This window comes from Danio rerio, chromosome 6, assembly GCF_049306965.1.
Source record: "Danio rerio strain Tuebingen ecotype United States chromosome 6, GRCz12tu, whole genome shotgun sequence".
Taxonomy (NCBI): domain Eukaryota; kingdom Metazoa; phylum Chordata; class Actinopteri; order Cypriniformes; family Danionidae; genus Danio; species Danio rerio.
Window position 1 is genome coordinate 4,707,501 of NC_133181.1, and position 18,886 is coordinate 4,726,386.

The 18,886-nt window shown below is 36.7% G+C and overlaps 2 protein-coding genes across 4 annotated transcripts in view; both read right to left on the minus strand.

The window, feature by feature from the left end:
- The window catches only part of unc50 (unc-50 homolog (C. elegans)), an 11,200-nt gene extending 5,368 nt beyond the window's left edge, over window positions 1–5,832 (minus strand). Inside the window, 3 exon segments of the mRNA NM_200247.1 lie at window positions 233–353; window positions 2,015–2,289; window positions 5,692–5,832. Of these exon segments, the coding sequence (NP_956541.1) occupies window positions 233–353; window positions 2,015–2,288 (395 nt within the window). The 5' untranslated portion in view covers window position 2,289; window positions 5,692–5,832.
- Window positions 5,833–8,415: 2,583 nt separating this feature from the next.
- On the minus strand, window positions 8,416–18,405 carry LOC110439848 (uncharacterized). Of its 3 annotated transcripts, none has more exons than XM_073954867.1 (10): window positions 17,742–18,405; window positions 17,188–17,325; window positions 16,083–16,217; window positions 14,392–14,874; window positions 13,861–14,301; window positions 13,663–13,757; window positions 13,511–13,561; window positions 10,610–11,102; window positions 10,228–10,341; window positions 8,416–9,849 (listed from the first exon to the last, which is right to left on the minus strand). In XM_073954867.1, exons 1-9 carry the CDS (start codon window positions 17,983–17,985, stop codon window positions 10,262–10,264), a joined length of 2,160 nt encoding a protein of 719 aa, XP_073810968.1. In that variant the 5' UTR covers window positions 17,986–18,405; the 3' UTR covers window positions 8,416–9,849; window positions 10,228–10,261. The 3 variants fall into 3 exon arrangements, with proteins under 3 accessions (XP_073810968.1, XP_073810967.1, XP_021332628.3); XM_073954866.1 differs by having other exon boundaries at window positions 13,861–14,271; window positions 14,362–14,874; XM_021476953.3 differs by having other exon boundaries at window positions 13,861–14,874.
- Between the last annotated feature and the right edge of the window lie 481 nt (window positions 18,406–18,886).

Genomic DNA, 18,886 nt, shown 5'->3' on the forward strand with positions numbered 1-18,886 from the left:
AGGAGTTAACAAAAGTCTTATGAAACGGATTGATGTGCTTTTTTAACAGGGATACTGTATATGTAATAATTTTCTTGGCTGATCTATGACTCGACTTATGATGCTAGACATAAGGTGCATTATTACTTTTTACAATCTCCTCTAGACACGCCCCTTACTGCTGATTGGTGTTTTTAAAGCCTTGTTTAGTACAACTTTAGGTACAAAATAAAAGCATTGTGTGTCACCTTACCACATAAGTGTAGATATGAGCAACCCGACTCCAATGCAGTCGATGAAAACAACCCAGAGCAACAGCGTCAATGTCTCCACAAAACCCATATCTAGAACCAGACCAAAGCCCACCGTCGACACTGCAGATATATAACAACATCAGTTAGACAATGTGCGTCTACAACTGTGAACTGCAACTGTAAAGGCTGATCCATACTTCCGGCGCAGCCTTCGACTGGTCACATAGCCCTCACCGTATCTGACGCTGAAGCGCACCTCTCAAAAAATTTAACAACACATTGAAATGATGAGAAGCGCAAGCTCAGTGATTGGTCGACTTGGTGGCTGTGACGAGCGTGGGCGGTGCTAAGAACCATGAGCCTGATGGAAAGTGTCGAATCCCATGAAGGAAACTTTTGTTTTGTGTTTACCATATAATTAAAGTTGTTACACGTCCGCTGGTTCCCGCCCCGCGAATTTTAGCTAATTGTAAAACAAAAAATACACACAAAGAAACTCGACACAGAAGAACAAACGCCTACTGCCCGCACGCATTTTGAAAGTGTTATTGCAGAGGAACACAAACCGCACGCAGAAATATAAATCACGACTACATGCAACGCATGCGCCGTAGGTCACGTCGATCACTCGATAGGGTTGGGCGATGTCGACCATATTGGTACCGTACAATGTCTAATGTGAAACATGATGGCATAGTCATCGTAGGCAGTGGTAAATTAATTATTTATGAATAATCACTTAATTCATAACAAATTAATTATTTGTAGCCAACCGTTTCAACTACCTGACCCGCATGGTCTTTGAATTAACCAAAAACCAAACCATAAATAAACAAAGATAAGTAACACACAAATTACCACCTATCAGTCAATTTTTCCACGGGACTCTCTGCATGAATAGGCAGAGTGATCCATGTCGTTATAATGGCGTCGACAAACTTGGTTGGTAATAAAGGTGCACAACCAACAGTATCTCAACCAACAGGTTTTCGCTAAAATTACTAAGTACAAGCGTAAAAGCAAAAGATTGAAGCAGGGTACTGACGCTGTGACACGTTACCTGACAGATTCAAAGACTGAAGAGTCGTCAGATAGAGATAAAGTTAATTAAATATCACATTTAACAACTACAGTGAGACGCGATCCAGTGGTACATCCTTGATAAACTGCCCGACGTGCACTGCTTTTAAGGGTTTTGTGCTCAAAGCACCCCATACTGACTGCTGGAGCTCAGACAAGCGCGTACGCTGCAGCGCATATAGTGAGGAAGGAGGGCTGTTTAGAAATGCTAGATGAAACACCAGAGTGGATGTGGATCATTTTCGTTCTAAAATACCATTTTAAAACTAAGATGCAAAGTGTACACAGGGCCCAAGTGTGAATTTTTCATGAGCAGGTTTGTGACGGGAGTGGGGCAGAGGATCACGATGTCTATCGGCGATGGAAGATAACATCGTCTATCGACAAAACCTTATCACTCTATGCAGAAGTATAAATCAGCCTTAAGTGTTATCATTGATATATTGTATTCATTTTGTATTGTAATTAGCTTGTAAAGTTTTTTATCTTTTCTTTTTTTAGTTTAGTTTTTAACTGAACACATCATATACTGAACTGTTCTGAATCCGTGACCTAAAACTAAAATCCAAACTGAAGCATGAGAAGTCAGTGTTGTTGCATCCCTAATATGTATATCCATTTTCACAATAATTATCATCTCAAAGCAGCAAAACAAAATGCACGCATTATTAAATAACAATCAGAGAGTTATATTTCCTCACCACAGAGCCAGATGCTGAGCAGCACCAGGAACGCAGGGTCGTCTCGGGCCCACTGGTCTTTAGTCTGTTTGCGGTAGTGGAAGTTGCGGTACACTTTCTGTGGCGATGTGAACAGGTACAGCATCTGCCACACGGCAAACTCAAAATCCATCTGTCGGAAATGCAGGAGCCGCCGCAGGTATTTGTAGCGCTTAGCGCCAGCTGTGTGTCGCGCCGCATCCCGCTCACTCAGACTGCCATTACGGTGGATCTGCGGGGAACTCGTTGGCAACATACTAGTGTTCGGACACAGAGAAAAAGAGTTATTATATGAGATTCTGGACTACAAAACCACAAATCTTTCGGGCTGACTATTTGTAATTTAGTCACAGAGCAATTCCATGCAAATGTCAACCTAGCCATGAAAAAATATAAACACTGTAAAACCCAACAGTAAACTTAATCAAATATAATGAGTTAGAGCTGCACAATTAATCGTAAAAAGATCGCAATCTCGATTCGACCCCCTAGACGATCTTAATCCAGCATTTCTACAACTCTGCCAATCATATTTTCAAGATCAGGAGAGAAGCAAAGGCGGCTGCACGAGTCTTTTCATTGTTTCACACACGTTGCTCATCGACAAGGACAACTCTAAATGATGTTGAAAGACTTTATAGAATTTATAAGGTATAATTCACCTTAAAATGTAATTTTTCTCTTCATATAATGCTGTTTTCGCAGCTGGGAAATCACACGTGACTCGAGCTGTTGACCGTGAGCTGTTATCACAGAGAGGGCAAGCGGGCAACCCTACTTAATGATAGACGCGCATGTGTCTACTTTAGTGAACAGAACCTGCATAGGCTGTAAGTAACAGGTAATAAGTTGTAAATAATATTCAGTTTATGGCAGTAAAAAATGAAACCGAAAGCGTGCACATCATTTAAATAATCATATTGCATTTTAGAGTTATGATGGCGACAAGCATTTGATATGTTTTTCTTTTACAGCGAACACAGAGCTGTGCATGAAAATAATGTTTACAGTGTCAATATAACTACTTTAGCCAATATAATGTTGATTTTACCAGTGAATTAATGGTCTAATAATGTTGTCAATGACAGATTGCAAGCATAGGCCTACACAATAGAATTCAACAATAGAATTATTATAAGTAGAATTTTTATAAGTAGAATATATTATATATATATTAATATTTATATAGTTTAATATATATTTTAATAAATTAAAATTAATATATTCAATATATATATATATATATATATATATATATATATATATATATATATATATATATAATTAATATTTTATATTTTATAAATATTAATTATTATATATTTATTATATTTTTAAATATTTTTAGAAACCAGTAGACCTACACATAATATTATTATTGTTGTTTTGCCATATGTTTGAGAAAAAACAATAATTGCCGACTCATATTAACCTCTACAGAATCATGAGAAAATCGTGATCTTTAATTTAAGCAAAAAATCTCGATTCTCAATTTAGCCAGAATCGTGCAGCTCTAAAATGAGTGGTGAACTCAAAAGTGACTGAAAGTAATTCTGCTCATTTGAAAAGAGTTTTGAACTCAGTGTTGAAGGTAATGAATTAATTAAATACCTCATTACTTCAACTTAAATGGAGTAAGGTCACAGTACTCATATAGATTAGTTTTTTAACTCAAATGGTTTGTTGCAATCGGTTTCCTCTAACGGTTAACCTATTGTGTTTTAGAGTACTCAGTTGGTTTGAGTTCTCTTCATTTATTGGGTTTTACTGTGCTCAAATTGCATCGTTTACTCAAATGGATTAAGTTCACAGTACTCTTTAAGATTAGTTTTTGAGCTTAAATGGTTTGTTGCAATCAGTTTCCTCAAATGGTTTGAGTTACCTTAACTTATTGGGTTTTACAGTGCTGTTTTTTTGTGTAGGCTTGTATTGTACAGTACTATAAAGTACTCAAAAATGTCTAACAGAGAAATCTCACATCCATAACTGTTACGACTAAAGTTTATTTATTTATTTTTATTGCGTATTGCATATGTCTCTTTCTTTGTCCCACCTTCTTGCTGTTTTTTCTGTTATCCCATACCGGCGTGATCTGATTGGCTGCTGGTCTTGGAGGCCTGTATAAAAAGGAGCTTCCGGCAGGGTTCGGGGAGCTCATTTGTGCTGCATTTTTCTTTAAATATTTAAAGGTAATTTAGTTCATTTACATTATGTTATTTTGGCCTGTGGCCACCCTGAAGAGATGCTCATTTATATTTACTACTTTTTTCTATAATAAATCTATTCATATACTCTCAACTGAGTGTTCGAGTTTGGTTGTCGACCGAAGGGGATCTTTTGCATTACGTTTTTGTTTTGTTTGGGAAATCCACCACCCCAACACATTTGTTTTTCTGTTTATTATGCTTTTTATTATGTTTTTTCCCCCTACACTTGGGGCTTAATAATAACAAAGCTTTTTCCTCAATAAATGCAAAAATGAAAACTAAAATAAAATTAATCATGTTTGTTCTATAGTGAGCAACTCTTATCCTTTTAATAAGCATCATTTCTTTTGGGTTGTGCAGTTTAATTTACAGAATTTCTACAAAGTTTGTAGTACACAGTAAACTCGCATTCTTCTTTGGTCACATCCATAACGCATGTTTATTTTCCTCATTTAAAATATAACGTGTTTACAGAATGATATTTTTCTGAATCCATAACTCTGTGGTTAGTAGTTTTTGAAAATATAAACAGATGTTTCAATATAATGTTAACATATACTTTCTCTGTGAAGTTTTTACTTTAAATGTCACATCCATAATGTTGGAATTGCTCCACAGTGTCAAAACCATCTCAGTTGTTATAAACTGAAAACTTTGGGTGTTCTGGTACTGCTCCCATGTTGTGGATTTCTCTGCATATATTTTATTTTTTTACTATTATTATTATTAGGGGTTTTAACCTTTATTTACAGGACAATCCCTAGGCTATTGATTTTTGGTGAAAACAATACCAAAAAAAAAAAATAATAATATACAATAAACAAAATATGAAAAAATGAAAGCTGTTTTTCACTTTTTAATCCATTGGTCTTCTATTCATACACATTTGCTCATCATAAATAATAAAAACTGAAGATCCGATATAAGGTAAAGACAATTTGCGAATCCAAATATGAATAAATTGAATAACATATATTGAGCAGTGTGGTTATTACTAAAAGATTACGCTGGATTACATGTTACTTAATTCTACAGCATTTCTGTCTCTGATATATAACTAGTCTACATCTATTATCTAATATAAGCTATAAACTATATTCAAACAGCTTCACAACAATACATTGTGAACTGATCAGTTGTACTTCCTATTAATATGAACTCCTATGTAAACATGCAGAGCTGATTCTAGATCATTCTTATTTACTTTTCACAGACAGTCTGACTTTACAAAACAACTGACAGGAATTCGACATTAGCTCTAACATTAACAAACACCGATTAAAAGCAAACTTGCAAGTAGTAGAGTGATGAAAAGTGATAACGTTACTCAAATGCTAAACCCCTAAGCATCACAGTGTGTGTGTTGCATGGGCCTCAAACCCACATAATAACCTGCTAAACGAGTTAGCTACTGCCTCGGTCCTGCTGAATGTGTTTAAATATGACACTCACCTGCTCTACGGCAGTATCAGCAAACTTATAAAGTAAATATCTTATTATCGAGGGTGTAAAAAACAATGCAGCAATCGTGACATGTCAACTTCCTGCCTTGTCCGAACACGTAGCAGCGCAAGCGATGCTCTGACGCTTTTTCCTGTGTCAGTGAGGCCTTCTGGGAAATGTAGTGTTTGGGTGGACAACAGCGTTTCATGGTGTGTGATTTAGCTTAATATCTTTTTATGTCGTTTAAGACTTAATATGCTGGGTACATATTAAAATATGCAAAAATGAGAGGTATTCGTTTGCTTTTATTAAACGAAGATTCGGATTTTTAATAATTTCAAACTTTAGATGCTATGTATAGGACGTGATCATACTTGTGTGATGCATGGACCCCTATACTAGAATGTAATAATAACAATAATAATAATAATACTAATAATGATAACAACAATAATTAAACCAAATAATAATAATAATAGTAATAATAATAATTAAAATAATAATAATAATAATAATTAAAATAAATAATAATAACAATAGTAATTATAATAATAATAATCATAGTAATAATAAAATAATAATAATTATTATTATTAAAATAAATAATAATACAAATAGTAATAATAATAATATTATTATTATTATTATTAATAATAATAATAATAATAATAATAATGATAATAAACAAATTAGACTAGGGCTATGTAGTTTATTGTGAAACCTTATTAAAAGATTTTTTAAAAATGTAATCGTTTGCATTAATCTAGCCTACATTATTGAGCGTTTCTACTTACATTACTTGCTACTACATTTATTTACTCTCACGTTATTTTCTTTTTTATTTCAATGGCAATTTTAAAATCTAATTTATTTATTAATTTAATCAATATATCGATTGATCAGTCACAATTAAGGAGTCTAAAACAAATAATGTTCAGAAAAAGTAATGCCTTGTAATTGTTGAATAGTCTATGATTATGTATGACAAAAAACAGCAAAGAAATATGGGTAAATAAAAAAAGTATACAAATATAGCAATATAAAATTTACAATGTACAAATAATTAGGGATTTTTAATTGTTTTTGCCATACATTCTTTTTTGTAATGCTTGTTTAGAAACAACAGACGGCGCTAATGACATTTTTTATTTTTATTTCTTTTTAATTTTTTATTAACATTATTAATTTACAAACTCAAATGGGGAATAAAAATAAAAAATATAACAATATATACACACTTCCGATCACATTTACATTATACACTGAATACACATTTTAATGTGTAACATTAAATAGAAAAAACGTTTAGGGGGGCTACACACAAAATACATAAATAAATAAATAAATGAATAAATAAATAAATAAATACAATTTAAAAGGAAAGAGATTCAGCCATTGTTTTGCATAGTTCCTCTGTAGCCTTTTCTCTGGGTACTATTTTTGACTCTAAATGTTTTACAAAGCAATTAATCAAGGGTTTACTGTTATTCCATTTACCTTTGTGTAATATTTACATATAATAATAATAATAATAATAATGTTTAACATCAGTGACATTTTTTGGGGGAAAACTATCTGCGTTAACCAAAATCTTAATAGATTTATATCTTTCTACCTTCCTTTCTTTCATGCATACATGTAGATATTTACATTAGATGTTGCCTATAGCGCTCCTTTGAAACGAATGCCCAATGCCACTGTGGGACCAATGTGCAGATGAGGACTGGCCATCCGAGTCAGAGATATATACACATATATCGAGGATCGGGAGTTAATTATTTAAGATAAGCTGGCAAAACAGGCGAATATAAGTTATGTGTGTTTGGACACTTCAGTCTCAAACAGAGTTTTAGGGTAATTTGAAGGTAGGGTAAATTTCAAAATTTAAAGTGGTAATTTTTAAAGTGGTGAAACGAATCATTTGAACAGCGAAATGATACATTTGAACATCAAACATATTCTTTTGAACAGTGAGATGATTCATTTGAACAGCAAATATATTATTTTGAACAGCGAAATGATTCATTTGAACAGCAAATATATTCATTTGAACAGTGAGATGATTCATTTGAACAGCAAATATATTCATTAGAACCGCAAATATATTCATTTGAACAATGAGATGATTCATTTGAACAGCAAATATATTCATTTGAACAGTGTAACGATCCTTTGAACAGTGTAACGATTTTTTGAACAGCGTAACAATTCATTCGAATACTGAAGCAATTCACTTGAACAGTATAACGATTTATTGAGTATAATGTGTAAATATTGAATTCTACCCTGTATTTTGAGTTGTATTGAGTTATTTATTAATGATTAATTTTCCTTGATTGATTACATTTAGGACTACAAAGTATTTTTAATCACCGTTTACAGATTTCTTTATTTTGTTTTAAAAGGTCACACAGTGTAGTATTTTAATTCCAAGTGTTTATTTTATTTTAATTTTGTTCAAAACAGTGTACAAAATAATTTACCTTTTATTTACCTTTTTATATTTCACAATTAAACCTATACATACTTTTATATATATATATATATATATACACACACACACACACAACAGTCCTGTCTGGCTCTTGAATCTGATTGGCTGATAGCCGTGCCATATACTACCAGTAACAGCACTGGTACCGCCTCTTCACCATTCACCCTTGTGTATTACTCCGTCCACATACAGCAACAAGCAGAGGACACTCTACAGTTTGAAAAGTATTGCAACAAAACGTACTTTTCAGGCTTTTTAGGCAAGAATGTTGTATCATCCCTTCAATTTATTCAGAAAAACTTTTAAACAGAAGAAACTCTTTAATGCTGATACTCCAAGATATTGATGGAAACATCATTTGAAGAGGATGTGTTGTTTCTCCAGAGGTTATAAGGATGATGATTAAATAAATCCACCCTGAAAGAGTTGAACACCGGCATTCTGAATTCCCCAGTACTTCAGCCTGGGTCGCAATGCATTAAGTCAGATTTATAAGAGAAGCAAAACCCGTACATCATTTTTAAGTTAGCTCCTCCATGTTCTAATGATGAAACAGGATTTGGTTTTCTTAACTTTCCAGTAACTTTTTATAAAATTTATATTATTTAATTTAATGAGCAAGCACACAGCACCTTATTACCATGCTGAAATCCACTAATTCTATCGCTTAAATAGGCAGTTCATCCAAAACTGCAAATGTATTGTAATTAAAAGGCCCTCCACCACCCCCTACTCCTCCTAACTCATTTCTAATATCGGTAATTCTGAGAGCTCCCTCACCCTCGCAGTCCAGAAAAATACCAGATTTTTTTCCTGGTAGTTTCTGGACTTTGTTTCTGAGCAACTTGGGGCTGTTGCTGTCTATGGAGGATGAGGGAGCTCTCCGATTTCACCTAAAAATATTTTTGTTTGTGTTTTTAGGGGATGTTTTCGCCCATTAAAAAAAAAAGCATGCTCATTTCAGCCTAGGACTGTCCAAAAATCATTAGAAATCTACAATTACTTTAAGGGTCAGTGTTAGTAATGTACACTTCCATCCACAACACAAACTGAGAAAGAAAAAGACCCTCCACCACCCCCTACTCCTCCTAGCTCATTTCTTATATCGCTAGTTCTGAGAGCTTCCTCATCCTTAAAGTCCTGAAAAATGCCAGATTGTTTTTCTGGTAGTTTCTGGACTTTGTTTCTGAGCAACTTGGGGCTGTTGCTGTCTATGGAGGATGAGGGAGCTCTCCGATTTCACCTAAAAATATTTTTATTTGTGTTCAGTGGATTTTTTTCGCCAATTAAAAAAAATACACATTGTTTTAGCCTAGGAATGTCTAACAATTTGTATTTAAAACCTTCTGCTTATTATATAAACCTGATCCAATGCATTGTACTAGTGCTGGTGTTTCATTATCATCATTATCATCCTCTAGGAAAACAACATGTCCTCCTCGAAATGCATCCTCAGAGTCCACCACAGGTTTCCATTTCTAACTGCACAGAAGAGGCATTTTCCTGGGATTGATGACGATGCAGTGTTTGGGTCCTTGGACAAACTCTTCATCAGGTCCTGGTTCTGGATCAGTTAGATGCGAGTTCTTCTTTTTTCCATTTGCAGTTTGTGTTGGTTTTTATGAGTTTTTTTTTATAGAAAACCCTTTTGCATTTAAAGTGTGAAGTCCATACTGAAGAAAAACAAAAGAAACAATGTTAAAAACATGTCTGGTGTTTGTCTAACGCATACTTATATAAAATGAGAAGCAACCCAGGGGGACCTTGATGTCAAAACTACATCAAAAACATGCTAAAATGCAAATCAATTAATTAACTAGACATGTTTTTAATGCCAATGTTAGACTTCAATTTGATGTTGTTTTGCCGTCAAGCTAGTTTACATGCATTGTAGAGATACAAAATCCAGCGTAAATTTGTAATTGAAGCTTTACGATGAATAAAACGTTTCAGTTAATACTTTCTGTTATGTAATACTTTCGTTGTTTTGACATCAGAGTGAGATCTAAAACCCAATAACTGTAGTTTCCTTCAGGCTGAGTTGTATTTACCTTCATCTGTATTGCGTCTCGTCTTCATCCAGTGTCACTTCATCCAGTTATATTGTAAGAACTGTTTAAGTGTCATCTTTTGGCTCAGAGACTTTTTGATCAGTTTACAGCAGTCTGTACAAGGGGAAAGAGGGTTAATGCACTGCTTATAAGACTACATCTTACTTTAAGGCTGTATAATATACACTAAAGCTGACATTCATCAAGATACCTCCTGAAATACCACCAATGGCTGTATCCTAAACCGCCCCCTATACCCTTAATAGTGCAGTATTTGCCAAGATGTGCATAAATCTTCAAAATGTGCATAAAAATGTAGGTTTAACTTTAAAAATAAAGTTAAAATCTGTTTATAAAACACAGATAGAGTCTGTTTACTCACCATTGGTTAAGCCGGGCGTGAGCAAAATCCTGCGCTTGGCATTATCGAAGTCATTCGGCAAGTCTCCGGTCACCATGTAACACAGCAGGTAGCCTATAGCCCTTGTACTGGTGAAGACGGCTTTTTTGTAGTTTCCACTTTCCACTTTGTAAGCGCGGCCGAAGTCGATCAGCTTGATCTGCCTCGTCCTTGTGTTGACCAGGATGTTGTTGCCATGCAGGTCATTGTGCGCAACGCCTTTGTCAATGCAATGCTGGACTGCCAGGACTATCTGACGCACGAGGCCACGTGCCACAGGCTCGGTCAGCTTATCCTGCTTGCTTACAAAGTCCCACAGGGATTCACAAGGCTTGGGGTACTCCATGACCAATGAATAGCTTCCAGGTTCTTCAAACCACTCGTACATTTGGATCACGTTTTTGCACAATGGCGGACGCTGAAGCCTGAGCATATACGCCACTTCTTTTAACATCGGTTCGGCAGTTGAAGCAAGCTAAAAAGAAAAGAAAAACACAAGGGTTAGTTGATGCAGATCTGAAGGAAGATTTCATTTAAAGGATTAGCTCATGCAGAAAATGTTTTCAGATTTTCTGAAAAAGTTCATGCACTTAAAGAGCCACTAAGGCCCCGTTTACACTGTGTTTTAGTTTAAAACGGCGTCCGTGTCCACACTAGCGTATCAACTAGCGTTTCTGAACATATCTCCGTCCACACTACGCCACCAAAAACGTACAACTCGTGACCATTCGCGCACTCTGGGCATGCGCGTTCTAGTATTAATTGGAAGCATGTGTCTTGCTCTGCATTTGGTTATTGTAAGTCAACAAACGCCGGTTGAACAATGAACGCGATGCCAAAGAAAGCAAGAGAGGTATTTTTGTGGACAGACGACGAGGTCGAGTTGTTACTAAACGTAACAAATGAATAACTGCACAATGGCGCCTAAAATAGACAATAGTGCAAACAACGCTCCCATTTCTGTGTCCATGTTGTTGTTTACAGTGAAGGCTGGTCTGCTGTCTTCCGGTAGCGTTAAAGCCATGTGTTATAGTCATGTGATAGGGGCTTGACAAATAAAGGAAGGAAACGCAATGACACAAAAGCCCCAATCAGGTAGCGAATCTCAGCAGCCCCACCTCCGTTTTCAGATGTCTCCGTTTTCCTTCATCCACACTGAGATGGAGCAGCCGCGCTTCAGAATGAAAACAGCCTCTCCAGCGTTTTCAAAACGCTCCGTTTTCAGCACTCGAGAACTCTGGCGTAGTGTGGACGGATGGCGTAACCGTAGCAAAACTTATGCGTTTTAAACGGGGCCTTAAAGGGCCACTAAACCCCCCTGCTCTGCAGGGTGTTTTCACACCTCTAATTTGAACAAAATTGGGTGAGTGTTAGGTGGGAGTGTCAAATGGTTAAAGAGGGATGGTTTTGAATGAAAAGGGGAGTTTCATTAATGCCGAGTTCAGACTGCATGATTTTAGCCCCATTTTTGACTCGCCGGCAGGTTTTGAGAAATCGCCGACAAATGCCTGAAATCACAGGCAAGTCGGTCCTCGTGCACTTGAGTGACAATCACACAGTGTGAACTATCAAAGACACAATCTGAGAGAATCCCTGATGAGTCGCTGATGCCTGTGAGATATTTGGAGTGCTGAATATCTGGAGCTGTCGGCGATTCAAATCATGCTGTGTGAAATGAGTTTTGACTGATAATAACATCAGCGATCAGCCAATGAGAGAGCAGCATTCACTTGTGTTTGTGTGTGTGCCTGCAGGCCAGCGGGAGGTTGAGGGAGAAGGTAAAAGCGCTCATTTTTGTTTTTTTTTGGACCTAAGAAACGGAGAAAAAACTAGTGGAGGTTAGACAGGAGCGCCCGTGTCTGTTTGTCATTTCTTACAAAAGTTAAAAACAAAAGTTGAGGAGAAATTGCTAATTCCCTTCAAACCCAGGTGAGCAAATATGTTCATTTTCTACCCCATTAAAGACTTCTTTCTCATCATGTAGTGAATAACAAAAGATATACGACGTGTTTTTGGCTGTGAGACGTAGTTTGGACGAAGTTGTCTGCGATTCTTCCTATAGTAAAGTCATGCAATGTGAAAGCCCCTGTCGCCGATCCATCTTGCAGTGTAAACAAAACAGCGACGAAACGCACGCCCAGATAGTCATGCAGTGTGAAAACATCTGTGACACGATGACTTTGAAAATCATGCAGTCTGAACTCGGCATAAGTGAACTACAGCTGATTTTCACACTGCTAACACAGATGCAGAGCAAGCAGACAGTGACTACGTTTACATGGACATCAGTGATCAAATAACTTGCCTTAATGTGAATAAGACAATAATATGAAAGTGTTTACATGAGTGATACATTTCATGATCTTATTTTACATATTATTGCACATAATTCGACACCGCACTATCCACATTTCCTCTGGAGTTTCATGTAATTTCGCATGTTTCATTCTTAATTTGTCAACTTTTACTGCAGTAATAATAATATTGACTAATATAAAAGTATTCATTTGATTTATTTACAGTACAGTTTGTAAAGTAATATTCTCTGTCTTTCAGTAGATGTATAAGAGACTTGGTTTGTTTACCAAATAAGTGGATCTAGATGGATTTGCATTGCAAACATTAAGTAAAAGTTAAAAAGAAATTATTTTTAATATTAGGTTTTTAGTTACGATACTCAAAATAATTCCGCATAAATACGCAGATTTTTCACAAAATTCTCCACAGAAATAGCAAAAAATGTCCGCAGATTCTGTCCGGCCCTGGTTATCACCACCAGCTCCCATTGAAAATGAATGACTTCCGGCTACTTTGACACTCTCGCTGCTTTCGGTGTGAACGTACAGTTAAAGAATTAAATATTCAGTGATTTTTTCAACTTACCGTAAAGGTGTTACAGTAACCTTTTCTCTTCTGAATCCGTTTGATGGCAACCTGCAAAGAGAAAATACAATTATAATTATTTTCCCACATATTCTTCAGTCTCTAATTTATTTAATCAACACAGACACACGTGTATAGTAAGAGAGTTTTACCTCCATGCAATCAGATTTACGGACACCTTTGTGCACTGTGCCGTAGACCCCGCTTCCTAGAACAGCTCCCAGTTTGTAGAAACTTTCTAAACATCCTGAAAAAAGAAGAGGTTGTTAAGGTGTTTTCAGGTCTATCATGCTGATATTATCTTATATTAACAAATATATATTAATTAGCATATTTATAATAGTACTGACGACTGTTATTATTGGCTCCTGACGCTGAGAACTGGAGCCCAGACGGTCCAGGGACAGGCTCTGGATCTGGATGAGGTTTAGTAGTGTTCTGAATACCGGATGGTCCAGGGACAGGCTCTTCATCCGGATCTGGCTCTTGATCCCGATCTGTCTTTTCATCCTGATCTGGCTCTTTATCCTGATTTGGCCCTTCATCCAGATCTGGCTCTTCATCCTGATCTGGCTCTTCATCCGGATCTGGCTCTTTATCCTGATCTGGCTCTTTATCCGGATCTGGCTCTCGATCTGGGTCTCGATCTGGATCTGGCTCTTCACCCGGGTCTGGCTCCTGATCTGGATCTTCACCCGGATCTGGCGCTTCACCCGGATCTGGCTCTCGATCTGGATCTTCACCCGGATCTGGATCTTCACCTGGATCTGGCTCTCGATCTGGATCTTCACCTGGATCTGGCTCTCGATCTGGATCTTCACCCGGATCTGGCTCTTGATCCGGATCTTCACCCGGATCTGGCTCTCGATCTGGATCTTCACCCGGATCTGGCTCTTGATCCGGATCTTCACCCGGATCTGGCTCTCGATCCGGATCTGGATCTTCATCATACTCTTGATCTGGATCTGGCTCTTGATCTGGACCTGGCTCTTGATCTGGATCCAGCTCATGATCTGGCTTGTGCTCTGGATCAGGCACTTGATCTGGATCAGGCTCTCGATCTGGATCAGGCTCTCGATCTGGATCAGGCTTTCGATCTGAATCTGGCTCTCGATCTGGATCAGGCTCTTGATCTAGATCTGGCTCTCGATCTGGAGCTGGCTCTCGAACTGGACCTAGCTCATGATCTAGAATGTGCTCTAAATCAGGATTTGGCTCTCGATCTGGATTTGGCTCTCGATCTGGACCAGAATCAGGCTCCACTTTTATCCGTCTTCTGCGGAGGAAAGGCTTCTTCATGACCTCCCACACCCTCCTGAAGAAAGCACGGATTTTGTTCCTCCTGCTTCCTTGTGACTGAATTTCTTAAATGAAGAAAAACAACAAAGAAAATATTAGAAACAAGATAGTACAGGCTTTTAAGAATTTATAAATGTAAAATATGAATAATGATTTAGATATAGACTGAATTTTCCTAAAGTGGGACCCCTATGGTCTAATGTAGCTCCTTCATAAACTCCTGAATGCCAGTGAATTTGTGGGTTAGACTAAACTGTGGTGCTGTGTGATCAAAATCACAAACAACTTCAAATACCCCATCATATATAAATGTGGAGCAATCATAAAATAAAAAGCATTATTAAGTACTTATTAAGGGCTTTGAGATGTGCATTTATTGTTTAATGTTTCATATATAATATATATATATATATATATATATATATATATATATATATATGTAACAACATATATATAATCTCAACTGAAACATTAAGCGAGGGCGGGGCAAAGAATAGCCCCTCCCCTTAAAAAACAGCCAATAGCCTTTAGTTCTTCTCACAGTTCTGCCAGTGAGAGTGATTGAGCTCAAGCACATCAAATGAAAAGCCAATAAGGAAAAGAGGGCGGGGCATAACATATTAGAGAGCATTTGATTGGTCAAAATATTTAATTGGTTTAGGCTGAAGTGCAAGCTTTACATGCTTATATCTTTTAAATGTGAATTTTGTTACTGTTGTGTACCACACTAGCTTATAGAGACATTCACACAGGGCGTCAACGTCAACGCTTCCCATTCACTTTGAATGGGTGACGTCATTGCAATGTGGATCCATTGGCACCGCTTCAGTGAAGGTGCTCGCTGGAGAAGTTGGGAACCTCTCAACTTTTCATGTGCCAACGAAAGCGTCAGCCAATCAGATTGCTTTATGCAAATACCCCAGCTCAGAAAGTAGTCGACTAATTTCATTGGCTGACGCTGCTATGACGATCCCGTCAGCAATAACTTCAGACAAGTTATTTTAGACACTTATTATTTTAATTTCACGGGTCCTTTAAGGAGTATAAAATTATGTTTGAGTCATAGGCCTATGAGAATAGTTGCTTTGTGTCTAAAGTAAGTGCATTAAAACTATCATATCATCTTGTTTATCTGATGATTTTCAGTGAACCATTTTAAAATAGATTTTTCCCTCTGTCAGGGACTTTTGAGCTGCTGATTTTCTGAAAATACTCGTACTAAGAGCAGCTAAATGTCTTTCATTTCTTTTTTTGTGGTTGCACACAGTCTCACCGGTTGTGTTTTCCTCCACACTGTTATCGGGAGAGGACTCATAAGGTGTTGTACTGTCATCTGAAAGCATCGTCCAGTCCTCTTCCAGCCATGGACAGAAGTTGCTGCAGAAGCTGATGATCTCCAAAAGTGAGCCTGGATGACAGAATCAGTCATAATGGTCAATTTTCAGAAACTGATAATCATAGAAACACTTTACTAAACTCATCATGACACTTTTATGATCATCACATGACACACTATTAATATGAATGAGATTTTATGCATGCTTATGACTGTCATTGAGTGTCATTTACTCAGTTATGTCAGTTTAAACAACATTGTTTGAGATGCATTTGTTACAACAATCACTTGTATGCCTTTGATCCTTGATTTAAACTAATTACACATGTAAAACCAAGCGGCAACCCCCGCTCTCCCTCGTAAAGCAAATACGGAAGTAACTGAAACTGCAATTCATTGTAATTACACTAGTTCTGGCTCTATGATAGAGTAGATTTCTATTAAGCCTACTGTTAAAATAGCCAACTTGACAGGAGAAAAAGTCTTTACAGCCTGGTACAAAGAACGATTTTGGTTCATATAGCTAGTATTTTTCTTCATGACAACTGTGAGGGGGTGAATTTTTTTATACTCATCTGTTTCGTTTATATTAAGTTGTATTAGATCTGCATAATTAAGGGTGTGGCCACTTGAGTGACAGCTAGGTCTCGCTGGTCGCTGTCACTTCACCTCAGCAGATTCCGGCTGATTAGCCACTGAACTCGGCATGTACATCGTATTTGTATTTGTTTTATGTGGCTTTACACAGTCAATTGCTTTTTTGGAATTATTTCTTACAATTATCAGAAGATATGGCATGCTCTGTGCGCTTAAATGTGCTCACAAACCAATCACGTGGCCTCCATTTCCCAGGTGAGTGAACTTATATACTTATACCATCTCTATAAAGGTATTTATTTTATTTAAGATAATTGTAAGCCCTCCGTCTGGTTAATAATTAAAAGTCTGTGTGCATATATATTCCATTTATTTTAATCCCGCCAATACATTCATATATATCTTCTTCCAGTTTTTGAAATGGCTTAAATCTAAGAAAGCTCACCCGTTGTGTTTTTCTCCTCGTTATTATCGGTAGATGGTTCATCAAGTGCTGTACCGCCATCTGAAACCACAGTCCAGTCCTCCTCGTCCAGCCAGGGACAAAAGTTACTGCAGAAACTGATGGTCTCCAAAGATGGCCCTGGATAAGAAAATCAGTCATCGGGGTCAGCTTCATGAAAATTCAAATATATTCATAAAATATCTTCATGGAAAATTATAAACTTTCCCTAATAGACTGATGATTGATGGAATGAAAGTAATAATCATTCATTTTGACTCATACAATGTATTTTTTGGCTATTCCTAAACATTTATTCCTAAATATCCATTCATGTAGGCCAAGTGAAAACAAAAGTCTCACTTTTGGACAATTTTCCTCACATGACAACTTTTTCACGTTCCAAAGTCTATTTAAAACCCATTATTGATAATTTCTCATCTCTTATTTGTCATTTATACTTTTATTTTAATCCCTCAATAATTTAATATACATATTTCCCCAGTTTTAATCATTTCTACACCTAAGAAAGCTTGAGTGTTTGCTGATAGTCTCACCGGTTGTATTTCCCTCCACTTTATTAGCAGTAGAGGGCTTGTGAAGTGCTGTATCGGCCTCTGAAACCACAGTCCCGTCCACCTGGTCAAGCCAGGGACAGAAGTCGTCGCAAAAGCCGATTGTGTCCATCCACAAACCCGCCTCAGCTATCTCCATTCCACCACACACAGATGCCGTTGCTGCCATCGCGTGGACAAATACAGGCATTGTGTTTTCACTCACAAAGTGTTCTAGTTCACTCATCAATTGTTTTGAGTCGAAGGATGATTCGTAAATCGGTAAATTCACTCAAACTCTGAAAACGCGCTCAAATGATAATCCAAACACTAGCTTGATAATCACTGAACTGAAGCTTGGTTTGCTGAGTGACGTCACTTATGGAGCGGTTATAATGGCGTCTCTAGGTGAGTTTACTTTCAAAAGTGAACCCCCTCCCCCCCCACTTTTTTGCTTTTCCACAGAGATTTAATGGTCTTCTTCAATTCCTTATTTTGCTTTTTATTTATTTCAATTTTATTATTTTTATATAAATTTATTTGTTTTGTTTTTTTTTCCTGTTTTTTTTTTTTTTTTTTTTTGAGTGGATGCTGCTATTTGGACTTCCTAGATGAATAAGATGTTTCTTTGTTTGGTCATTTGTTCTTTTTTCTGTATGTTCTTATAAGATCTAATAAAAAAAAAATAAAATAAAAAAAAACTTTCAAAAGTGCAGAGTTTTGGCCAGAGCGGAGTAAGGTGAAGCTGCAGGCCCAGCGGAGACACAGATTAGCACTTCCAGCCTATCGTTTTTTCAGACAGTGCCACCTGCTGTTGGGTTGGGTGAAGCGGCAGGTACGGAGACCCAACTGCATGCTCAGAGGCTCAGACCAGCACTTGGTAGCAACCTCAGAAACGCCAGTAAGGTTATTGAAATTTTAAAGCGATTTCTGAAAATGACTTGGTTTTATTTCATAAATCACTGTGGTATAAAATATTACACTAACAAACAATTATTCAGTGTTTGATTTTATCAAAATGAGTGCCAAAAGAGCATTTTTAATGATATTTACAGACTGCTCTTAATTAATGTATTATTGTACCTGTCTGGGACACATTTCTAGCAATTTTCTGGCAAAATGTAAAATAAAAAACTTTAAAGAAAAAA

Coding starts and splice junctions, on each gene's coding strand:
- LOC110439848 (XM_021476953.3), bottom strand. CDS start 17,985: ATGAGTGAACTAGAACACTTTGTGAGTGAAAACACAATGCCTGTATTT. Junction 17,326..17,741: donor AGTGGAGGGAAATACAACCG/GTGAGACTATCA, acceptor TTTCTTATCCAG/GGCCATCTTTGGAGACCATC. Junction 14,875..16,082: donor TGTGGAGGAAAACACAACCG/GTGAGACTGTGT, acceptor TCTTCATTTAAG/AAATTCAGTCACAAGGAAGC.